At 51.2% G+C, this 22,760-nt stretch overlaps 1 protein-coding gene across 2 annotated transcripts; it reads left to right on the forward strand.

The window, feature by feature from the left end:
* Positions 1-7,325: 7,325 nt before the first annotated feature.
* Positions 7,326-21,387, forward strand: DNAL1 (dynein axonemal light chain 1). 2 transcript variants are annotated; one of them, XM_039911598.1, is made up of 9 exons: positions 7,354-7,421; positions 9,363-9,425; positions 11,533-11,571; positions 14,504-14,613; positions 16,081-16,136; positions 18,716-18,771; positions 19,222-19,348; positions 20,097-20,237; positions 21,257-21,387. In XM_039911598.1, exons 2-9 carry the CDS (start codon positions 9,423-9,425, stop codon positions 21,301-21,303), a joined length of 579 nt encoding a protein of 192 aa, XP_039767532.1. In that variant the 5' UTR covers positions 7,354-7,421; positions 9,363-9,422; the 3' UTR covers positions 21,304-21,387. The 2 variants fall into 2 exon arrangements, with proteins under 2 accessions (XP_007663690.1, XP_039767532.1); XM_007665500.4 differs by lacking the exon at positions 9,363-9,425 and having other exon boundaries at positions 7,326-7,421.
* The last annotated feature ends 1,373 nt before the right edge of the window (positions 21,388-22,760 follow it).

The following is a 22,760-nucleotide window of genomic DNA, read 5'->3' on the forward strand; positions in this document are numbered from 1 at the left end:
AGTTTAGCTTCATTTAACCTAATTTAATTTACCCCAATATAGCTTAGTTTATCTCAGTTGAGTGTAATTTAACTTAACTTAATTTAGCCTCCCTTAATTTAACTTAATTTAACTTAATTTGGCATACTTTAATTTAGCTCTATTTATCTAATTTTAGCTTCATTTAACCTAATTTAATTTAGCCTAATATAACAATTTATCTCAGTTGAGTTTAATTTAACTTAGCTTAATTTAGCCTCCCTTAATTTATCTTACTTTAACTTAATTTGGCTTACTTTAATTTAGCCCAATTTATCTCAGTTTACCTTCATTTAACTTAATTGAGCCTAATTTAGCTTAATTTATCTCAGTTTAGTTTAATTTAGCTTAATTTAGCCCCCTTAATTTAGCTTAATTTACTTTAATTTAGCCCAATTTATCTCAGTTTAGCATCATTTAACTTAAGTGATCTTAATTTAGTTTAATGTATCTCGGTTTAGTTCAATTTAGTTTAATTTAGCCCCCTTAATTTAGTTTAATTTAACTTACTTTAATTTAGCCCAATTTATCTCAGTTTAGCTTCATTTAACCTAATTTAATTTAGCTTTATTTATCTCAGTGTGGTTTAATTAAACTTATCTTAATTTAGCCCCCTTAATTTAACTTTATTTGGCTTAACTTAATCCTCTGAGGGAGCGCAGAATGGCGGGGCGGGGGACGAGGAGTCAGCGCCCCCTGGCGACCAAATCGGGCCACGACACCCCGCGGCGACGAAGGGCAGCGCCCTCTGGTGACGCGTTCGGGCCACGACACCCCGGCGGCGGAGGCCAGCGCCCCCTGGTGTCGCGGTCGGGCCACCACACACCCGCGGCGGCGGAGGGCAACGCCTCCTGGTGACGCGGTCGGGCTACGACACCCCGGCGGCGGAGGGCAGCGCCCCCTGGTGTCGCGGTCGGGCCACCACACACCCGCGGCGGCGGAGGGCAACGCCTCCTGGTGACGCGGTCGGGCTACGACACCCCGGCGGCGGAGGGCAGCGCCCCCTGGTGACGCGGCCGGGACACGACACCCCCGCGGCGGCGGAGGGCAGCGCCGCCTGGTGACGCGGTCGGGCCATGACACCCCCGCGGCGGCGGAGGGCAGCGCCGCCTGGCGGGCGGACGGAGCCTTTACTCCAGCGCCACCGCAAACGTCGGCCGTCACCGCGGCCCGCGCGTCCTCAGTCAGTCGCCGCCGCCTCGGCGAAAAGGGCGCCAAATCCGGAGCCCTCGCCCCCCCCCACGTGGTAGGCGCGGCCTGTCACGTGCCCCCAGCCGGCGCCCTCAGAGAGCGCGCGGGCCAGGTGGGGAGGGGGAAGGCGGCGCGCGCCCCGCCGGCCCCCTCAGAAAGGACGGGGCCTGTCACGTGGGGGCGGCGCGCGGCCGCGCGACCCTCTCGCCTCAGAGTGGGCGGGAAACTGGTGGGGAGGGGGCGGTGCGCGCATGCTCCGGATCCCCCGAGTGGGCGGGGTCTACCAACGTCGCGGACGCAGCCAATCGCCTCCGAGTGGGCGGGGCCTGACGCCGAGTGGGCGGGGACTCGGGGGGGGGCGGCGCGCGCCCGGCGCGGCTCCTCAGAGGGGGCGGGGCCTACGGGGGACGCGTGCGCCATCGGGGTCACGTCGGAGGGGCGGGGCCTGTGTCCGGAGTGGGCGGAGCCTGTCTCTGAGTGATCGGTGTCTCTCCTGTGTGGGCGTGGCCTGCATCCTGAGTAGGCGTGGCCTTATCTGAGGGGCGTGGCCTGTCCGGAGTGGGCGGGTCATGGGTCCTGCGTGGGCGTGGCCTCCTCTTAGTGGGCGTGGTCTGCCTCTGAGCGGTCGGCGTCTCTCCTGTGTGGGCATTCCAAGCGCCTAGTACGGCGCTCCGCACGTAGTAAGCGCTCAATAAAAACGATTGAATGATTAGGGGGGGCACAGGAGGAAGTCCGAGGGCGCCCTCTGCTGGTCGAGCTCGCCAGCTGCAGACGGCGCCCTCTGCTGGCCGAACCCGGGATCTGCACGAGGGTCCCTGACCCAGCCGATCCCCACGCTCCGCCCATTTGTTTAAACTGTCAGTTCGTCGCGGGGCAGGGATCCTCTCTGTCTGTTGCCCAATTGCACATTCCAAGCGCCTAGTACGGTGCTCCGCAGGTAGTAAGCGCTCAATAAATACGATTGAATGATTGGGAGGGTACAGGAGGAGCTGAAGGGCGCCCTCTGCTGACCGAACCAGGGAACTGCACGAGGGTCCCTGACCCCAGCCGATCCCCACGCTCCTACCATTTGTTTAAACTGTTAACTCGTCGCGGAGCAGGGATCCTCTCTATCTGTTGCCCAATTGCACATTCCAAGCGGCTAGTACGGTGCTCCGCAGGTAGTAAGCGCTCAATAAATACGATTGAATGATTGGGAGGGTACAGGAGGAGCTGAAGGGCGCCCTCTGCTGGCCGAGCCCGGGAGCTGCACAAGGGTCTCTGACCCCAGCCGATCCCCACGCTCCTACCATTTGTTTAAACTGTTAACTCGTCGCGGAGCAGGGATCCTCTCTATCTGTTGCCCAATTGCACATTCCAAGCGCCTAGTACGGTGTTCTGCACGTAGTAAGCGTTCAATAAATACGATTGAATGATTGGGAGGGTACAGCGTGGCTCAGTGGAAAGAGCATGGGCTTTGGAGTCGGGGCTCATGAGTTCGAATCCCAGCTCTGCCACTTGTTGGCTGTGTGACTGTGGGCAAGTCACTTAACTTCTCTGTGCCTCAGTTCCCTCATATGTAAAATGGGGATTAAGACTGCGAGCCCCACGTGGGACAACCTGATTCCCCTATGTCTACCCCAGCGCTTAGAACAGTGCTCGGCACATAGTAAGCGCTTAACAAATACCAACATTATTATTATTATTATTATTATTACACGATAAGCTGCAGGGCGCCCTCTGCTGGCCGATCCCGGGAGCTGCACGAGGGTCCGTGACCCCAGCCGATCCCCACGTTCCGCCCATTTGTTTAAACTGTTAGTTCCTCGCGGGGCAGGGATCCTCTCTATCTGTTGCCCAATTGCACATTTCAAGCGCCTACTACGGTGCTCTGCACGTAGTAAGCGCTCAATAAATACGATTGAATGATTGGGAGGGTACAGGATGAGGTGAAGGGCGCCCTCTGCTGGCCGAGTCCGGGAGCTTGCACGAGGCTCCGTGACCCCAGCCGATCCCCACGCTCCGTTCATTTGTTTAGACTGAGCCCGTCGTGGAGCAGGGATCCTCTCTATCTGTTGTCCAATTGCACATTCCAAGCGCCTAGTACAGTGCTCTGCACATAGTAAGCGCTCAATAAATACGATTGAATGATTGGGGGGGGCACAGGAGGAGCTGAAGGGCGCCCTCTGCTGGCCGAGCCCGAGAGCTGCACGAGGGTCCCTGACCCCAGCCGTTCCCCACACTCCGCTCATTTGTTTAAACTGTTAGCTCGTCGCGGGGCAGGGATCCTCTCTATCTGTTGCCCCATTGCACATTTCAAGCGCCTAGTACGGTGCTCCGCACGTAGTAAGCGCTCAATAAATACGATTGAATGATTGGGAGGGTACTGGAGGAGCTGAAGGGCGCCCTCTGCTGGCCGATCCCGGGAGCTGCACGAGGGTCCGTGACCCCAGCCGATCCCCACGCTCCGTTCATTTGTTTAGACTGAGCCCGTCGTGGAGCAGGGATCCTCTCTATCTGTTGCCCAATTGCACATTCCAAGCGCCTAGTACGGCGCTCTGCACGTAAGCGCTCAATAAATACGATTGAATGATTGGGAGGGCACAGGAGGAGCTCCGATGGCGCCCTCTGCTGGCCGAGCCCGGGAGCTGCACGAGGGTCCGTGACCCAGCCGATCCCCACGCTCCGCTCATTTGTTTAAACTGTTAGCCCCTCGTGTCGCAGGGATCCTCTCTACCTGTTGCCGAATTGCACAGTCCAAGAGCCTAGTAAGGCGCTCTGCACGTTGTATGCGCTCAATAAATACCACTGAATGATGGGGGGGAGCACAGGAGGAGCTCCGAGGGCGCCCTCTGCTAGCCGAGCTCTCGCGCTGCAGACGGCGCCCTCTGCTGGCCAAGCCCTGGAGCTGCAGGAGGGTCCGTGACCCAGCCGATCCCCGCGCTCCGCTCATTTGTTTAGACTGTTAGCCCGTCGTGGGGCAGGGACCCCTCTATCTGTTGCCCAACTGCACATTCCAAGCGCCTAGCACAGTGCTCTGCACGTAGTAAGCGCTCAATAAATACTATTGAATGATTGGGAAGTCACTGGGGGAGCTCCGAGGGCGCCCTCTGCTGGCCGAGCCCGGGAACTGCACGAGGGTCCGTGACCCAGCCGATCCCCGCGCTCCGCTCATTTGTTTAAACTGTTAACCCGTCGTGGGGCAGCGATCCCCTCTATCTGTTGCCCAATTGCACAGTCCAGGCGCCTAGTACGGTGCTCTGCACGTAGTAAGCGCTCAATAAATACGATTGAATGATTGGGGGGGCACAGGGGGAGCTGCGAGGGCGCCCTCTGCTGGCCGAGCTCGCGCGCTGCAGGAGGCGCCCTCTGCTGGCCGAGCCCGGGAGCTGCAGGAGAGCCCCCGGCCCCAGCAGATCCCCGCGCTCCGTCCATCTGGGAGGGCGGGACGGCATTAATATCAATAAATAGAATTATAGATATATACATCTGCTCACAAGTGCTGCAGGGCGGGGGGCAGAGAGCGAAGGGAGAGAGTCGGGGCGGGGTGGGGGGCAGGGGGAGCTCAGTCAGTCACTAATAGCTGTAAGTGAGCGCTTACTGTGCGCGAAGCACTGTACTGAGCCCTTGGGAGAGGACTGTAAATAGATAAATAATTGTTGGTGTTTGCTAAGCGCTTACTACGTGCAGAATCACCGTTCTAAGCGCTGGGGTAGATACAGGGTCATCAGGTTGTCCCACGTGAGGCTCACAGTCTTCATCCCCATGTTACAGATGAGGGAACTGAGGCCCAGAGAAGTGAAGTGACTTGGCCATAGTCACACAGCTGACAAGGGGCAGAGGCGGGATTCGAACCCACGACCTCTGACTCCCGAGCTCGGTCTCTTTCCACTGAGCCACGCTGCTTCTCTAATGAGCGTCTACTATAATAATAACTTTCCCAAGGCCGGTGCCCGAGATCCCATGAGGGGGATGGAAATTCCTGGTTAAAAATATTCCCATTTCCTTGGGCAGCACAACACAGGCCTGAGAATAATCTTGTACAAGCCCGCTGTCCGATTCGTTTCTTTTAGTTCACTCTTAGACTCCGAAATGTTTCTTTTTCCTCCAGCTTTTACGCTTAAAAAGTGCCAGATTCATATCGTGCCCCAAATTCATGCACTCATTCGTATTTAGAGAGCAGTTTGCCGTATGCAAAGCACTGTACTAAGCGCTTGGGAGAGTACGGTGCCAGAATAACAAATTCCCTCCCCACGTTGTGTTAATAATCATTCATTCACATCCTCTGACTTCCAAGTCCATCCTCCTAAGTCACACTGCTTCTCACAGTCTAGAGGGGGACCATCACCAAAAGACCACCATGAACGAAAATCCTCAAAATGGAGCCATAGTTCTAATGATTTTTCACAGCTTGCTTAAAACAGGCCGAGCCAATCGTTTGGAGTTTTTCAAGTTCTCACAAAAGTATTAAAAGTGATTCCCTCCTCTGTCACCTTTAATTTTTGTATATTTCATTGAAGCAGAAGATTTCAAGATTCTCATCTGGGTTGGGTAGTGATTCTTTGTAAATATAAGAAGTTAATGTTCGGCAGTAGGTCGAAGTGGTAGAATGTGTTTGTAATTCTGATATTTTCCCTGCATAGAGTGCAGATCTTGAACACATTTGGTATCAGAGAAGGAAAAGGCCTCAGCTGCGGAATCCTGTTTGCTTGGGAATTTATACACACGGGTGATGGCGAAAATGTACTCTTTTGAGCTCTTCTGAGACTGCAAAAGATGCCTTTCAAATTTCAGACGAGGTCCAGCGTTCTGAGTTATTACTTCTCCATTCTTGGATTACACAACGTGAACAGGTATGTTAATGGTACGATGTTCCATACTTAAACCTGTGATTCGGATGGACGCCTAAATTTTATAAGTAGCCCTTCAAAAAAAACCACAAGCCGAACGTAAAATAATAAATGATAAAGTTATTTATTTCCTATTTATTTATAAAATAATAATAAATAAATAATAAAGTTTGTCAGTCGTTTTGCCCCGGACTTTCAATTAGAGATAAGAGCACCGAACCTTAAACACGTTTTAAAAGCAGGCATGTCTTACTTTGTTTTTAAGTTTCTTTCGTTTTCCTCATTTGGTTCCATTTCATATCACAATTGATTTCGATTCCTGGAGTTTGCTTTTAACTTCTCTCCAATTCTCATTCTCATTGCCCAAGGTCACACAGCAGACAAGTGGTGGAGCCGGGATCCACCTGAAGATATACCCATAAAAGATTTACCAATCAGTTATGATCTGTCTTAAGTGAGGACACCCAATGTGGTCGTGGGATAGATTACCCAGCTAGGAGTAGTTCAAAGGAATAATTTTCCTATCTCTTTTTGCTGTCTTGTTTGTGAAAAAAGCGAGGAAACTTGCGGAAAAGTGCATTTTTAAGGAGTAGGAGAAGGGTGTTAAATAGAGACAAAGGGGCTCAGAGCAAAGACAAGAATCAGGCTGTTTGGCCGGGGAAAAAAAAGGTTCCTGACCCATAAAGGTACAAAACTCCCCCATGTAGAACAGTGGTTGGCACATAGTAAGCGCTTAACAAATACCATTATTAATAATGATAATATCAATACTATGATTAATAATAACGTTGGTATTTGTTAAGCGCTTACTATGTGCCAAGCAGGGAATCAGGTTGTCCCACGTGGGGCTCACAGTCTTAATCCCCATTTTCCAGATGAGGTAACTGAGGCACCGAGAAGTTAAGTGACTTGCCCCCAGTCACACAGCTAAGTGGCCGAGGCGGGATTCGAACCCGTGACCTCTGACTCCAAAGCCCAGACTCTTTCCCCTGAGCCACGCTGCTTCTCTTAATCATGATATTACAAACACCATCACGGTAGAATAATTGTTATACAATTATATTATTTACATGATATAATAATTATTTCGATAATACGTTATTAGCAGTAGTATAGGCCTGAGTGGGGCCTTCGGCCGCCCCGAGCCCAGCGCGCCTGCGCGGAGGGGCCGTCCCACAATGCCCCGCTGGCGGCTGGCCTGGGACGCGCGTGCGCGAGGGCGACTTCCCCCCTCATCGCGGCGGCGGCCCCGCCCTGCCGCGCATGCGCCGCAGCCCGTCCGGGGGAGGCCCCCTAGCAACCAGAGCAGCCTGCCGCGCATGCGCCGTAGCCCGCCGGGGCCCCTAGCAACCAGCGCAGTGACAGTAGCAACGGAGCGGAATGGTGAGCGCTCTCCGAGCAGCCCTCCTTCTAACGCGGGTCGGGGGGTGGGGGGACTGGAGGGGTCTGCGCCGGAGACCCCCCCCTCCAGGCCGGCCCTGGAGGCCGTGGGAAACTAACCCTCCTGCAGAGGCCTCTCCCAAGCGCTTAGGACAGTGCTCTGCACCCGGGAAGCGCCCAGCAAATACCTTTCATGGGCTGATTGCCCTCTCCCCAGCGCTCAGTACAGTGCTCTGCGCACAGGGAGCGCTCAGCAAGTACCGTTGATTGGTGGTGCTCTCCCAAGAGCTTAGTACAGTGCTTTGCACCCAGTAAGCGCTCAGCAAATACCTTTCATGGGCTGATTGCACTCTCCCCAGAGCTCAGTACAGTGCTCTGCGCACAGGGAGCGCTCAGCAAGTACCGTTGATTAGTTGTGCTCTCCTAAGAGCTCAGTACAGTGCTTTGCACCCAGTAAGCGCTCAGCAAATAACTTTGATGGGCTGACTGCACTCTCCCCAGCGCTCAGTACAGTGCTCTGCGCACAGGGAGCGCTCAGCAAGTACCGTTGATTGGTGGTGCTCTCCCAAGAGCTTAGTACAGTGCTCTGCACCCAGTAAGCGCTCAGCAAATACCTTTGATGGGCTGATTGCCCTCTCCCCAGCGCTCAGTACAGTGCTCTGCGCACAGGGAGCGCTCAGCAAGTACCGTTGATTAGTTGTGCTCTCCTAAGAGCTCAGTACAGTGCTTTGCACCCAGTAAGCGCTCAGCAAATAACTTTGATGGGCTGACTGCACTCTCCCCAGCGCTCAGTACAGTGCTCTGCGCACAGGGAGCGCTCAGCAAGTACCGTTGATTGGTGGTGCTCTCCCAAGAGCTTAGTACAGTGCTCTGCACCCAGTAAGCGCTCAGCAAATACCTTTGATGGGCTGATTGCCCTCTCCCCAGCGCTCAGTACAGTGCTCTGCGCACAGGGAGCGCTCAGCAAGTACCGTTGATTAGTTGTGCTCTCCTAAGAGCTCAGTACAGTGCTTTGCACCCAGTAAGCGCTCAGCAAATAACTTTGATGGGCTGACTGCACTCTCCCCAGCGCTTAGTACAGTGCTCTGCGCACAGGGAGCGCTCAGCAAGTACCGTTGATTAGTTGTGCTCTCCTAAGAGCTTAGTACAGTGCTCTGCACCCAGTAAGCGCTCAGCAAATACCTTTGATGGGCTGATAGCACTCTCCCCAGCCCTTAGTACAGTGCTCTGCACACAGGGAGCGCTCAGCAAGTACCGTTGATTGGTTGTGCTCTCCCAAGAGCTTAGTACAGTGCTTTGCACCCAGTAAGCGCTCAGCAAATACCTTCGATGGGCTGATAGCACTCTCCCTAGCCCTTAGTACAGTGCTCTGCACACAGGGAGCGCTCAGCAAGTACCGTTGATTGGTTGTGCTCTCCCAAGAGCTTAGTACAGTGCTTTGCACCCAGTAAGCGCTCAGCAAATACCACCGATGTGTTTATTGCACTCTCCCCAGCGCTTAGTACAGTGCCCTGCACACAGAGAGCACTCAGCAAATACCGTGGATTGGTTGTTCTCTCCTAAGAGGTTTAGTACAGTGCTTTGCACCCAGTAAGCGCTCAGCAAATACCATTGATGGGTTGATTGCACTCTCCCAAGTGCTTAGTACAGTGCTCCGCACACGGGAAGCGCTCAGTAAATCCCACTGATGGTTTGATTGTACTTTCCTAGGCGCTCAGTAGAATGCTCTATATGTGCTCAATTAATACCATTTGTTGATTGTGTTCTGGCAAACGCTTAGTACAGTGTGCTCAATAAATACGATTGTATTCGCTCAAGCTGTCAGTCCAGTGTTCCGCACACAGTAAGCACACAGTAAATATGATTGATTGTCCTCTCCCAAGTGCTTAGTACAGTGCTGTGCACACAGTAAGCGCTCAATAAATCCGATGCATTTATTCGTAGGGGAAACCAGGGTAACGCAAAGTGGCTACCGAAAATTTCTGCAAATTGTTTCCTCTCGGTATGGTGAGTTGTCAAGGGAGGAGTTTTCAGATCTTTATTATTTAGTGTTGTTCAATCACCGTCTCTGGCACTTTTAATTGGTAGTCAAATAATTGGAATTCTTTTGTGTGGTTCACCTGCCTGGCTTCCTTCTGATTTTCAGCCTTCCGGGTCACCTACCACAAGAATTTCCGGGCATTTCACATTTTATTGTGGATTAGGCCACAGTTAGAAAATATGTGGCATGTCTGTGGCACATATATGTATATTTCCCCCGCCTCATATACATTATATAAATAGAAGAATGCCTCAAGGAATTTTGGCTCTTCTGCCAAAATTTTACTTTTAAAAATTCTTCATCGAAGGGAGCTTTCCAGGAAAAAATTCAGTTGAATTTATTGAGCGCTTCCTGTGTGCAGAGCACTGTACTAAGCGCTTGGGAAGTACAGTTCGGCAACAAATAGAGACAATCCTGCCCACGCCGGGCTCACAGCCTAGAAGGGAGGGGGCAGCCAGACATCAAAATAAGCCATCTAAGGTAGAAAGGAATCATCATTGATTCTTTCAGGTGTATTTATTGAGCACTTACTGTGTGCAGAGCACTGGACTAATCTCTTGGGAGAGTAAAATGTAACAATAAACAGACGCATTACGTGCCCACGGCGTTTAGGTGGGAAGTGAGCCCGTTGTCGGGTAGGGATTGTCTCTATCTTTTGCCGAATTTTCTTTCCAGACGCTTCATACAGTGCTCTGCACCCAGTAAGCGCTCAATAAATATGATTGAATGAGTGAAAGATAAGGAGCTCTGTTAGGAGAGATAAGAGGAGAATCAGGAGAGGACAGAGTCAGCGAAGCCGAGGTTGGATAACTCTTCCAGGAGAAGGGGGTGGTCCGCAGTGCGGAAGGCAGCCGAGGGGTCAAGGAGGATCAGGATATAGTGGAGGCCGTTGGATCGGGCGAGGAGGAGGTCATCGGCGACCTCTGAGAGGGCGGCTTCTGTGGAGCCGAGGGGACGGAAGCCGGATCGGAGGGGGCAGGGAGAGAATCGGAGGAGAGGAATTCGAGCCAGCCCGTGTAGACACCTCTCTCAAGGAATTTGGAGAGGAAGCGTGGGAGGGAGATGGGGGCGATAACTGGAGGAGGCCGTGAGGTCCAGGGAGGGACTTTTTAGGATGGGGGAGACCCGGGCGTGTTGGAAAGCGAAGGACTCAATGAACACATATCTCACTGAATTTTTTTATGGTGTCTGTTAAGCACTCACTATATGTCAAACCCTGTTGAAAGCACTGGGGTGGATACAAGCGAATTAGGGTGGACACAGCCTGTGAGCCGCCAACGGGACAGGGACTACGTAGGGGGGAAAACGGGAGAAACGAAGCACAGAGAAGTGAAGCGAATCGCCCCAGGTCACACGGCAGGCAATTGGAAGAGACGGGATTAGAACCCAGGTCGTCTGACTTCCAGGCCCGGACTCTTTCCATGCCGCTTCACAACATTCCCCCGTCCCACCTCACCAGCCTTGATTTTAACCCATTTTGTATTTCGCCCTGACTCGTTCCTTTCGCTCTTTCCCCCTCCCAACCCCACGGCATTTCAATCCAGATCTACCATTTCTTTCTTTCTATTCATGTCTGTTTCTCCCCACTGTGGACTGTAAGCTCCGTGTCTACCTCGGCGCTTAGAATAGTGCTTGTCACATAGGACAAGACCCTAATTATTATTGTTCTAACCAGCACCATCCTTAAAAATTCCCAACTTCAATTCCCAACCCTCATTCCTGAGCTTCCTGGGAGAAATGCAGATGCAACCCTACCGGAATAAAATATGGAAGGGTGCAACTTTGGGATCGAGAGACTCTCTGCTCGCCGTGGGCCGGGACTGTGTCTGTTTTTGTACCGTCCTCCCGCCTGCGCGTAATACAGTGCTCTGCACACTGTAAGCGCTCAAGGAAGACGATCGAGAGAAAAAGCTAGGATTTTTAGCTTGAGGAGGTCGGCCAATTAATATCAGAGGCGGAAAATTGGTGGGGGAAAGAATAGGCAAAGTATCGCAAAACCAGCAAAGAGGTCCAGTAACCCCACTTCCTTTTTTAATAATAATGATAATAACAACAATCCTTTTTTGTGTTTAGGCAAAAGCAACCACAATCAAAGAAGCCCTAGCCAAATGGGTGAGTACTTGGGCAATTTTTTGGACTTTTTAAGAATATTCTGGAGTGTAAGAATAATGACTTAAAGCCAGTGGCCCCTTAGATTTGATGAATTGGCTTTCAGCGTAGCTATTCAGATTGTTTTCCCTTTAGGAGCCTGGAGTCTTCTAGACTGTAAGCTCGTTTTGGGGCGGGGAGCTTATCTGCCATGTTGTACTGAACTCTCCCAAGCTTTTAGTACAGTGCTCTGCACACGGTAAGCACTCCATAAATATGATTGATTGATGTGTCAAACTCAGGGAAGCAGTGTGGGCTAGTGGATTATTATTACTGTTGTTATTATTATGGATTATTATTAGTCATTATTATAAAAACCAATAATCATGGAATGAATCAGTCACTCCCTTGAGTTCCACCTTGATACCTTACGAGGGAGGCAGCTAGGACTATCGGTCAATCAGTGGTATTCATTAAGGGCTTACCATGTGCAGAACACTGTGCTAAGCACCTGGGAGAGTACAGTACAACTAAGTTGGTAGATTTGCTCTCTGCCCACAATGAGCTTATAAGCTAAAGAAGGAGAAGGACATGAACGTAAATAAAATATGCAGTTTATAGTTAAACACATCCCTCAGTGATATTTACTGAGCACTTTCTATGTGCAGAGCACTGTACTAAGCGCCGGGGGGAGGACCGTACAACAGAATTAGCAGACACGGGCCCTGCCGGCAAATACCAAATGGCCAAAGGTCACAGGTCCAAGCGCGGAGGTGACGCAGAAGGGAGAGGGAGCCGGGGAAAAGAGGGATTAATCAGGGAAGGCCTCTTGGAGGAGATGTGACTTTAATAAGGCTTTGAAGGTGGGGAGAATGGGGATCTGGCATACGCGGAGGGGGAGGACGTGGGGAAGGGGTCGACGCGGGACAAGCGGGAAGAGATGGGGTCTGGAAGGGGACAGGTGATGGACGGCTTTAAAGCCGACGGTGACGAGTTTCTGTTGGATGCGGAGGTGGATGGGTGACCCCTGGAGCTTCTTGAGGAGCGGGGAGACACGCACCGAACATCTCTGTAGAAAAATGATCCGGGCGGCAGAGAGAAGTACGGACCGGAGCGGGGAGAGTCAGGAGGCTGGGAGGTCGGCAAGGAGGCGGATGCGGTAACCAAGGCGGGACAGGACGAGTGCTCGGATCGACATGTTGGGATGGAGAGGAAAGGGCGGATTGTATGAATGTTCTGAAGGTAGAGCCGGCAGGATTTGCTGACAGATCGAATACGTGGGCGGAAGGAGAGAGAGGAGTCGAGGACAACGCCAAGGTTACGGGCTTGTGACGTAGGGAGGGAAGTGGTGGTGATGTCTTACAGTGCTGGGAAAGACCAGGCGATTCAGTCGGAAGATAAGGAGTTCCGTTTTGGGACATGTTTAGTTTGAGGCGTCAGTGGGACATCCAAGTAGATTCGCCTTGAAGGCAGGAGGAAACGCAAGGTTGCAGGGCAGGAGAGAGGTCAGGGCTGGAGATGTAGATTTGGGAATCATCCGCGTAGAGGTGGGAGTTGAAGCCATGGGAGCGAATGAGTGCTCCAAGGGCGAGGGTGTAGATGGAGAATAGAAGGGGACCCGGAGCCTGAAGGACCCCCACAGTTAGGGGGTGGGAGGCAGAGGAGGAGCCCGCCAAAGAGACTGAGAGTGAACGGCCAGAGCGCTAGGAGAGGACAGCGTCAGCGAAGCCGAGGTTGGTTGACGTTTCCAGGAGAAGGGGGTGTTCCGCAGGCCCCCGCGTGGTCGAGGAGGATTTGGATGGAGTAGAGGACATTTGGTGACCTTAGAGAGGGCTGTTTCTGTGGCGCGAAGGGGACGGAAGCCAGGTTGGAGGGGGTCAAGGAGAGGAATTTGAGACGGGGGGTGTGTGGTAAGAATGGTGGGGGGAGACGGGGGCGATAACCGAAGGGAGCCGTGGCGTCGAGGGAGGGGTTTTTTAGAATAGGAGAAACACGGGCGTGTTTGAAAGCAGTGGGGAAGAAAGTGAACAGTTGCAGGTAACTGACAGCGTGGCCTAGTGGGTCGATCCCAGGCCCGGGAGTCAGAAGGTCCTGGGTTCTAATCCCGGCTCCGCCACCTGTCTGCCGGGTGACCGCGGGCAAGTCACTTCACTTCTCTGGGCCTCAGTTCCCTCATCTGGAAAATGGGGATTGAGACGGTGAGCCCCCCGTGGGACAGGGGCTGCGTCCGACCGGATGTGCTTGTATCCACCCCAGCGCTTAGTACAGCGACTAGCGCAGAGTCAGGGCTTAACCATCACAGAGTGGGCAGTCCCGTTCTCTGCCCACAAGACACTCACGGTCTAGATGGGAAGGCAGACATTAAATAAATAAATAAATGAAGAAATGACGGGGGCTGTAATCGAGGGGCTGATGAGGAGGGCGAGTTCCAAATACCGTAACAATCATCATCGATATCATCATCAAGCTTAGAGGTGCATCGACGTCGTCAAATGTATCGAGCCTTTCCTGTGTGCCGAGCACTGTGCTGAGCGCTCCCCTAGGCCAAGCTGTTTCCATTTTACCAACCCAGGAGTTGGTGAGGTTAGCGGGGCTTCGGGAGGGAAGTGCTCGGAGGATTAGAGGAGTGCTTGACACATAGGAAGCGCTTAACAAATACCCTTATTATTATTGGAATAATGTGCTCTTCCAAGCGCTCAGTGCAGTGTTTTGCACAAAGTACGTGCTCAATAAATACAAACGAATAAATGAAGTGGAGGTTTCAGGAACGAGCCAGTGGGGGATCGTGAGCGCTTGATTCAGCGAGGGAGTTGGGCTTCATAAATACCACAGAGAATCATCATAGAGGATTGGCATTAAAAGTCTCATTTACCCCGGAGGTAAAATGGAAGAATTCACGGCTCGTCCAACTCTTCTGTTCGTTCGGTCGGCCGGCATTTTTATTTTATTTTTCCAGGAAGAGAAATCGGGCCAGAAGGCATCGGAAGCCAAAGAGGTAAAACTTTATGCCCAGATTCCCCCTGTAGAGAAGATGGATGCAACTCTGTCCACCCTCGTCAATTGCGAGTAAGTTCATCAAACGGTCATCAAAATTGGGCGGTCACTCTTTTGTTTCCGTCTTTCTGGAATGGGCCGCCAGGTTCCTCTTTCCCTTTTTCCGGTTGAACCTCGGTCACTTCCGTTTCGTAATCTAATAGTCCCCGAGAAAGTCTCACTCACGATCCAAGGCATCTTTGATTTTAAAGGGTCTTGGGGACGTTTCGACCAAATCTGCTGTCTTGTACTCTTCCAAGCGCTTAGCAAAGTGGTCCCCCACAGCGCTCAGTAAATACCATCGACTGGTTGATTCTTGGACGCGTTGTTTTCAACCGTGTGGGTTCTTCGCTGCGTCTGATTACCCTAACCCGCAGAAGCAGAAAATCAGCGGTCTCTTGGGAAAGGCCAGATGATGAGAAGCAGCGTGGCCTCGTGGAAAGAGCACGGGCCTGGGAGTCAGGAGGACCTGGGTTCGAATGACCCTCTCAGGATGGCCTGTGTGACCCGGGGCAAGTCATTTTACTTCTCTAAAGAGGCAGCGTGGCTTAGTGGAAAGAGCCCGGGCTTGGGAGTCAGAATAGAGGACGTGGGTTCTCGTCCCGGCTCCGCCGCTCGTCTGCTGTGTGACCTTGGGCAGCTTCTCTGTGCCTCAGTTACCGCATCGGTAAAATGGGGATTAAGACTGTGAGCGCCACATGGGACAACCTGACTACCTGGTGTCTACCCCAACGCTTAAAACAGTGCTTGGCACGTAGTAAGCACTTAGCAAATACCTTCATCGTTATTATCATTCTCTGGGCCTCAGTTACCTCATCTGCAAAATGAGGATGGAGACTGCGAGGCCCACATGGGACAGGGACTGCGTCCAACCCGCTAGGCTCGTATCCGCCCCAGCGGATACTTAGCAAATAACAAATCCCATTATTATCTTCTGGGCAGTTCCGCTGGGGAGAGGGAAGAAGGAAAACAGCAACTGAAGTGGCATAGTTTGAGGAGACCGAAAGGATCTATGTCTCATCCACCTTTAGGTTGAATCATACTCATGAGGTGACCTAATCCTCTGGCCATTCTAATAATTTGAGGGCACAGGGTGACAGGGAAGAATCACCTCAGGTTTTGTTTTTTCGGTGTATGGTATTTGTTAAAACCTTACTATGTGCCAGGCTCTGTTCTAAGCGCTGGGGTAGATACAAGCCAATCAGGTTGGACACAAGATAAAAAGAGGAGAGCAGGAACGCGAAGGCACTGCGCGGACGAATCAGTCCATCAGTGGTATTTATTGAGCTCTTACTCTGCGCAGAGCGCTTGGGAGAGGACAGTAGAACAGAATTGGTTACTCGTTCTCTGCCCACATCGAGCTCATACCGAGAATGAAAAATGGCTAAAATGTAATCCTCTTCTAATAAGGGGGCTCTGTTTTTTGCAGGTGGTCGTTTTGTTACAGCAGATTTCCCCTTTATAGTATAGGGCTTTTTCATTACTGCTCTTGTTTTTCAGGAAACTGTCACTGTCTACAAACTGCATCGAAAAAATTGCCAACCTCAATGGCTTGAGTAAGTGAAATTTACTCAGTTCGGGAATAAACTTTCTAAAATTGCTATATCGGTTCAGGAGTCGATCCCGTTCCTGGATTGCCTGCTATGCAAATGATTGTGGCGTATTAAAAAAAAATGATTAGCCTAAGTCTCTGTATCAATAACGTGATTTGGGAACTAGGAATCTTTTTAATCACCGGCCTTTAGGATTTGTCGGGCACCTAAGGGAACTCTTAATGGAATCGGATGGAGCAGTAATGGTGATTGTGGTATCTGTTAAGCGCTTACTATGTGCCGGGCACTGTACTAAGCTGGGGTGGATACAAGCAAATCGGGACGGACACAGTCCCCGTCCCACACTGGGGCCCACGGTCTCAATCCCCATTTTCCAGATGAGGGAACCGCGGCCCAGAGAAGTGAAATGACTCGTCCGAGGTCACCCAGCAGACGAGTGGCAGAGCCGGGATTAGAACCCTGACTCCCAGGCCCGTGCTCCGTCCGCTAGGCCGGTAGATTTAGGAAGGAACTCCAAACATAGCTGAGATTGGAGAGGGAGTGCTTAGTACTTATCGGAACCCATGATTAAAGACCCAGCATCCATTCTGGTTTTGCCACTTACTCATTAGGCAAGTTATGCCGTCGAGTCGTCTCCGCCCCGTAGCGACTCCACGGACGATCCCTCCCAGACCCCCACCGCCTCCGTCTGCAGTCGTTCCGGGAGCGGATCCGGGATTTTTCTCGGTCAAAATCTGGGAGCGCTTTACCGTCGCTTCCTTCCGTGCAGTAGACCTGAGCCTCCGCCCTCGACTCTCTCCCATTCGTTCATTCGATCGTAGTTATCGAGCACTTACTGTGTGCAGAGCGCTGTATTAAGTGCTTGGGGGAGTACGGTATAACAACAGAGAGTTCCTGCCCATCACAAGCTCACAGTCTAGAGGGGGAGATGGACATTAGTATTAATAAATGAATAAACATAAATAGATATATACTATGTACTGTGGGGATGGGAGGGAGGATGAATGAAAGGAGCAAGTAAGAGCAGCGTAGAAGAGAGAGGGAGAAGAGGAGAGGAGGGCTGAGTCAGGGAAGGCTTCTTGGAGGAAATGGGCCTTCGATAAGGTTTTGAAGTAGGGGAGAGCAGTTATCTGGCTGATATGAGGAGGGAGGGCATACCGGGCCAGAGGTAGGATGTGGACGGGAGGTCGGCAGGGAGACAGACGAGATGGAGGTACGGTGAGAAGGTTGGCGTTAGAGGAGCGGAGGGCGCGGGCTGGGTCGGAGTAGGAGAGCAGCGAGGTGAGGTTGGTGGGGGCGAGGTGACCGAGGACTTTAAAGCCGACGGTGAGGAGTTTCCGTTGGATGCGGAGGTGGATGGCAACCCCTGGAGCGTCTTGAGGAGCGGGGAGACGTGGCCTGAACGTTTTGGAGTAAACTTGATTCGGGCAGCAGAATGGAGTATGAACCGGAGCGGGGAGAGACAGGAGGTCAGCAAGGAGGCTGATAGAGTAATCGAGGCGAAATAGGATAACTGCTCGAATTAAGATCCCGTGCCTCTGCTGTCCGGCACGGGTGAGTTTTGATTTGTAGAAGCTTGCCTGCCACTCGCCAGCCACTGGCCCAGCTAGGAATGGAAAGGGTAGGCCAATGGTCGACTCTCCCTCCCGTAGCCGAGACCGGTAGAGCGATGGAAACTCCAGGTGCCATCCCGGGAGGGTCATTAGGCAAGTTAGGGAATGATATATAATAGGAAGAGCACGGGCTCGGGAGTCAGAGGAGGTTCAGAAGTTTGGGCCACAGAAACTGGGGGACTGCACACATCTGCCCAGGGTCCCGGACGTGGCGAGGGAGACCTCCGAAACAATTCACGCCCATAGTGATAACCGTCGAGTTGGGACCTTACTGATTTATTTCCCCGGCATCGTTAAGCGCTTACTAGGCGCCACGCACCGGTCCGAGCGCTCAGGTAGATGCAGGTTGATCAGGTTAGAAACAGTCCCTGACCTGTGTGGGGCTCACAGCTTCATCCCCATTTTACAGATGAGGGAGCTGAGGCCCAGAGAAGTGAAGTGTCCAAGGTCACACAGCAGACAGGTGACGGAGCCGGGATTAGAACCCAGGCCTTTTTTTTGAAAGGGTACTTAAGTGCTTACTGTGTGCCAGGCACTGTTCTAAGTGCTGAGGTAGGATACAAGTTAATCAGCTTGGGCACAGTCCCTATCCCACGTTCATTCATTCATATTTATTGAGCGATTCCTGTGCAGAGCATTGTAGTAAATGTTTGGGAAAGTACACTGCAATACATGGGGCTCTCAGGCTTATTCCCTGTTTTACAGATGAAGTAGCTGAGGCCCACCCAGAGAAGTGAAGTGACCTGCCCAAGGTCACGCAGCAGGCAAGTGGCAGAGCTGAGATTAGAACCCAGGTCCTTCTAACTCCCAGGCCCGGGTTCTATGCTTTAGGCCACACTGCCGCTTTTTCAATTCATGAATTCCTAGAACCTGCTTATCCAGAGAAATTATATCCAGCCATATCTAATCATATCTAGTACCCGCTTATCGTAATGACAGATACAAGAAGCTTCTTTTTCTCCACCGCAGAAAACCTGAGGATCCTTTCACTAGGACGAAACAACATCAAAAACCTGAATGGATTGGTGAGTTATTCGAAATAGCGCGGGACTCTTCAAGTGTGATCTTCTTAAAACGTGATATCCGGTAACCGTTTTTTGTGTTGGGGCTGATTCGCTCTTCGCTGTTGGTGTTGCGTGGAACTAAATCAATCCGCAGTATTTCTTGAGCGCTTACTATGTGCAGAGCACTGTTCGAGGCGCTTGGGAGAGGACAGTAGAACAGAATTAGCCCACACATTCCCTGCCCATAATGAGTTTACGGTCTAGAGGGGAGACAGACGTTAACCGGAATAACTAAGTAATTTATCATATATGATTTAAAGATATGTGCACAAGTGCTGTGGGGTTGGGAGTGGATATCAAATGGAGAAGGAACATGTAGGGTATTCAGTTAATAAGAATAATAATAATAATCGTGGTATTTGTTGGGGGGGGGAAATGTTATAAGACTGAGATCATTTTCTTCTGAATCAGGAGGCGGTGGGAGAGACTTTAGAGGAATTGTGGATCTCCTATAACCTTATCGAGAAACTGAAAGGGATTCATGTCATGAAGAAACTGAAGGTTCTCTACATGTCTAATAACATGGTGAAAGAATGGGGTAAGCCAAGACTTATACTTTTTTATTTTTATCTTTTTTTATGGTATTTGGTGTTTCTTTTATGGTGTTTGTGAAGCATTTACTGTGTGTCAAGCACTATTCATTCAATAGTATTTATCGAACGCTTACTATGTGCAGAGCACTGTACTAAGCGCTTGGAATGGACAAATCGGCAACAGATAGAGACAGTCCCTGCCCTTTGACGGGCCTACAGTCTAATCGACTATTCTAAGCACTGTTCTAAGCACTGGGGTAACTCATTAAGCCACGTTATTGTTATTTTTTTTAACAATGTCTATGGACCATACACACCGTTGTCTTTCAGAATCACCAATTGTTGAGAAGTGGTAAGCGATCCGTGGCTCTCCTGACTAAACCCCATCTGTTCTTATTCTGGCTGTAGAGAGGAAGTATTACTATTATTATTTTTGTGTCAAGCACGGTACTAAGCACCGGGGTAGATACAAGTTAATCAGTTTGGACACTGTCCCTGCCCCACATGACGTTCGCGGTCTAAATTGGAGGGATTTTTTTCCAATTTCTTTCCTTCCCTGACTTGGCTTAGATAGATTTTTCATCCCTCACCAGCCCTCAGTTGTTCATTTGCCATATTTGGACTCCAGCTCGCCCAGAGGGTAAGAGGATCGAAGGGCAGCGGTCTCTTTCTTTGGTCGAGGGGCGCCCGCTCGGCCAGCGGGCCGTTAAGGCTCGACGTTGTCACTTGGAGTTATCTCTTTTTCGTTGGCAGCGGAGTTTGTGAGACTGGCAGAACTGCCGTTGCTAGAGGATCTGGTGTTTGTGGCCAATCCGCTGGAGGAAAAATATTCCGCGGAGGGGTCTTGGATTGAAGAGGCAACCAAGCGTGTACCCAAGCTGAAAAAGCTAGACGGTGAGTCCCTTTAGACGCCAGCGGATGACTTTTTCCGAGCCTGCGTGTTTGTCTGGTGGTGGGAGACGACCGAGAAAAGTAGTGCACCTCATTCATTCATTCGGTCGTATTTATTGAGTGCTCACTGTGTGCAGAGCACTGTACTAAGGGGTTGGGAGAGGACACTACAGCAATAAACAGGCACATTCCCCGCCCACCACGAGGTTACACTCTAGAGGGGGAGACAGGCATCAATAGAAATAAATGACGGCTATGGATATAAGTGGTGCGGGGCTGGGAAGGGGGATGAAGGGCGACGCAGAAGGGAGCGGGAGAAGAGGGAAGGGGGGCTTAGTCAGGGAAGGCCTCTTGGAGGAGATGGGCCTTCGATAAGGCTTCGAAGCGGGGGAGAGTCATTTTCTGTGGGATTTGGGGAGGCGGGCCAGAGGCGGGACGTGGGCCAGGGCGTTGGTGGTGAGGCAGGAGAGACGGAGGCCCAGGGAGAAGGTTAGCACCAGAGAAGCCGAGCGTACGGGGCAACTAGCATAAAAGTCTTTTGCTTTTCTGTGTTTCTTTGCCTACCTGATTTTGCTGGCAGGAAATTCCAGACTGAGGAATCAAAGTACTTTCCATCGATTCCCCACTCTGCTAGAAGATCAAAAATCCTAGGGGGAAGCTAAACTGATCCAGTTTTCTTGGGATTGACCCAGGGCTTTCTCCTGGCCTGCTCTTGCCCAGATCTCCACCAGGGTCAGATGTGATGTATTAAGCAGCACGTCTGAACAGCGCTTGAGGAAAGGTGGCTGTTCCATCAAATGCGTAAATTTGTTTTTCTGAGTTTTTCATAAGTCTAGTCAAATATATCCCAATTCAGCTGCCCTTTGGAGCCTTCTCCTGAGAGGCTCCTAAAGAAGATTTGAGAAGCGTCGTTTGCTTCCACCTACCTCAGAACTGTGTCGACCTATAAGGTGTCGGTGATGTGTAGAACATGAATTTGTCAAGGATCATCAGAAATAATTCTCTCTCTGTCTGTCTCTCAGGAACACCAGTAATTAAACAAGAGGAAGAAGGAGAGGGAGAGAACTGAGACCACGTTTCTACTTTGTTTTATTAACTTATTTAAATATCTTAAGAATAATAGATGAAGCTTTGTATAAGTGTCTGTTTTAAAGGTTCTATTTGGAGCAAAATGATTTTTAAAAGCAAAAAAGAGAGAAAACCCTCTTATTCCACCCCCCTACCCTTTTCCTAGCCTCAGAGAACGTTACCAAAAATGACTTGAAGTATGTTCGGTTTCCTTCTTTAGAAGGGATGGCTCTTTCGAAGACATTCTGCTATGAGATCTTTAGTCCCGATCAGGTACTGAATCCCAGACTAATGAAACCTTGTAGCGTAGTCGGTTTTTTTCCTAGTTGGGCAGGAGGCACAACTTTCGCATCTCTTCAGCTTCAGGTTTTTTGAATCATTTGTAATCCAAGAACAGGCTTTGGTTCTTCCGTTTAAATCCCGTTTTTAGGCCATATACCGGGCCTATTTCTTTTTTTAACTCTACCTGAGAAATATTAACCTCAGACCTTGGCGCCTGAAAAGCCTCCTGTCCGACCTGCCACTTCTCTACGTCTCAGCGCTGTATAGCGGAGTGGATTTTGAACCGAAGGGCATCGCCTTTTGGGTTCAGAGAGGCAGCCGACAGCGTCGTCGTGTAAAAGATCCACTGCCATCAGCGGCGAGCTCAGAACCGGCAGATCAAAATCCAGTTTGGAAGTACCGCGTTCAAAGGAAGGCGTTCCAACCTCGAGGAGGCCCCTTCCCGTTTCACGAATCTCAGAACACCGGCGCCGTCGACACCGGCGCCCGCAAGTCGAAAGTACGGGGCTCAGGACGGCGCTCGGCCCGTGGGAAACGCTCGCCAAATGCGAGCGGGCGATGGAGAGATTGAAAGTCTGTTCTGCAGGGCGGAAGTGGCCTTCATCAAAGCAGAGGACAGTTCGTCTTGTCGAGGGAAGACGGTCGTTGGCAGGATAGGGCGAGCGAACCTAGGTAAGGAATGATTTGGACTCGGTCGCTTTCGGGATAAGTGCTCTTTGGTATTGCGAGGCGTGCGTTCGTTTCAGAAGCACAGATTTAGGGAGCCTGATGAGAGTTAGGTAAATGTAAGTGGTGTGAGGGAAGAGAATGTAAGAAGAATGGGGTGTGGGGGGGTGTTGCTTGTTTTTCTGAAGTGCCTGGGCAAGGTTTTTGAGGGTTAACCCCCAAAGTAGCAAAACGGCGGATTCAGTTTCACAATCCTGCCGAGTCGAGTGCTTTTTGAGGAAGGAGTCGACGCGGCTTCCCCGGGAACTCTGAGACACTGAGGTCGGTGACCGGATCAGCCTCGACGGGTGGAGGGTGAATCAGTCAGGGAAGGGAGGCCGAGGCCTTCTGCCTAATCGTGCCTGTTGTCTCTAAAGGAGGGAAAAAGTGATTCCCTTGCTTCTCCCCGTGGCTCAGTTCATGTCAGAGGGGAAAAGTTGGGGAGGAGGGTTTGACCGGACGCGTCCGCCC

This window comes from Ornithorhynchus anatinus, chromosome 1 (genome assembly GCF_004115215.2).
Source record: "Ornithorhynchus anatinus isolate Pmale09 chromosome 1, mOrnAna1.pri.v4, whole genome shotgun sequence".
NCBI lineage: Eukaryota > Metazoa > Chordata > Mammalia > Monotremata > Ornithorhynchidae > Ornithorhynchus > Ornithorhynchus anatinus.

Coding starts and splice junctions, on each gene's coding strand:
- DNAL1 (XM_007665500.4), top strand. Junction 18,772..19,221: donor TCAAAAACCTGAATGGATTG/GTGAGTTATTCG, acceptor CTTCTGAATCAG/GAGGCGGTGGGAGAGACTTT. Junction 20,238..21,256: donor CAAGCTGAAAAAGCTAGACG/GTGAGTCCCTTT, acceptor TCTGTCTCTCAG/GAACACCAGTAATTAAACAA.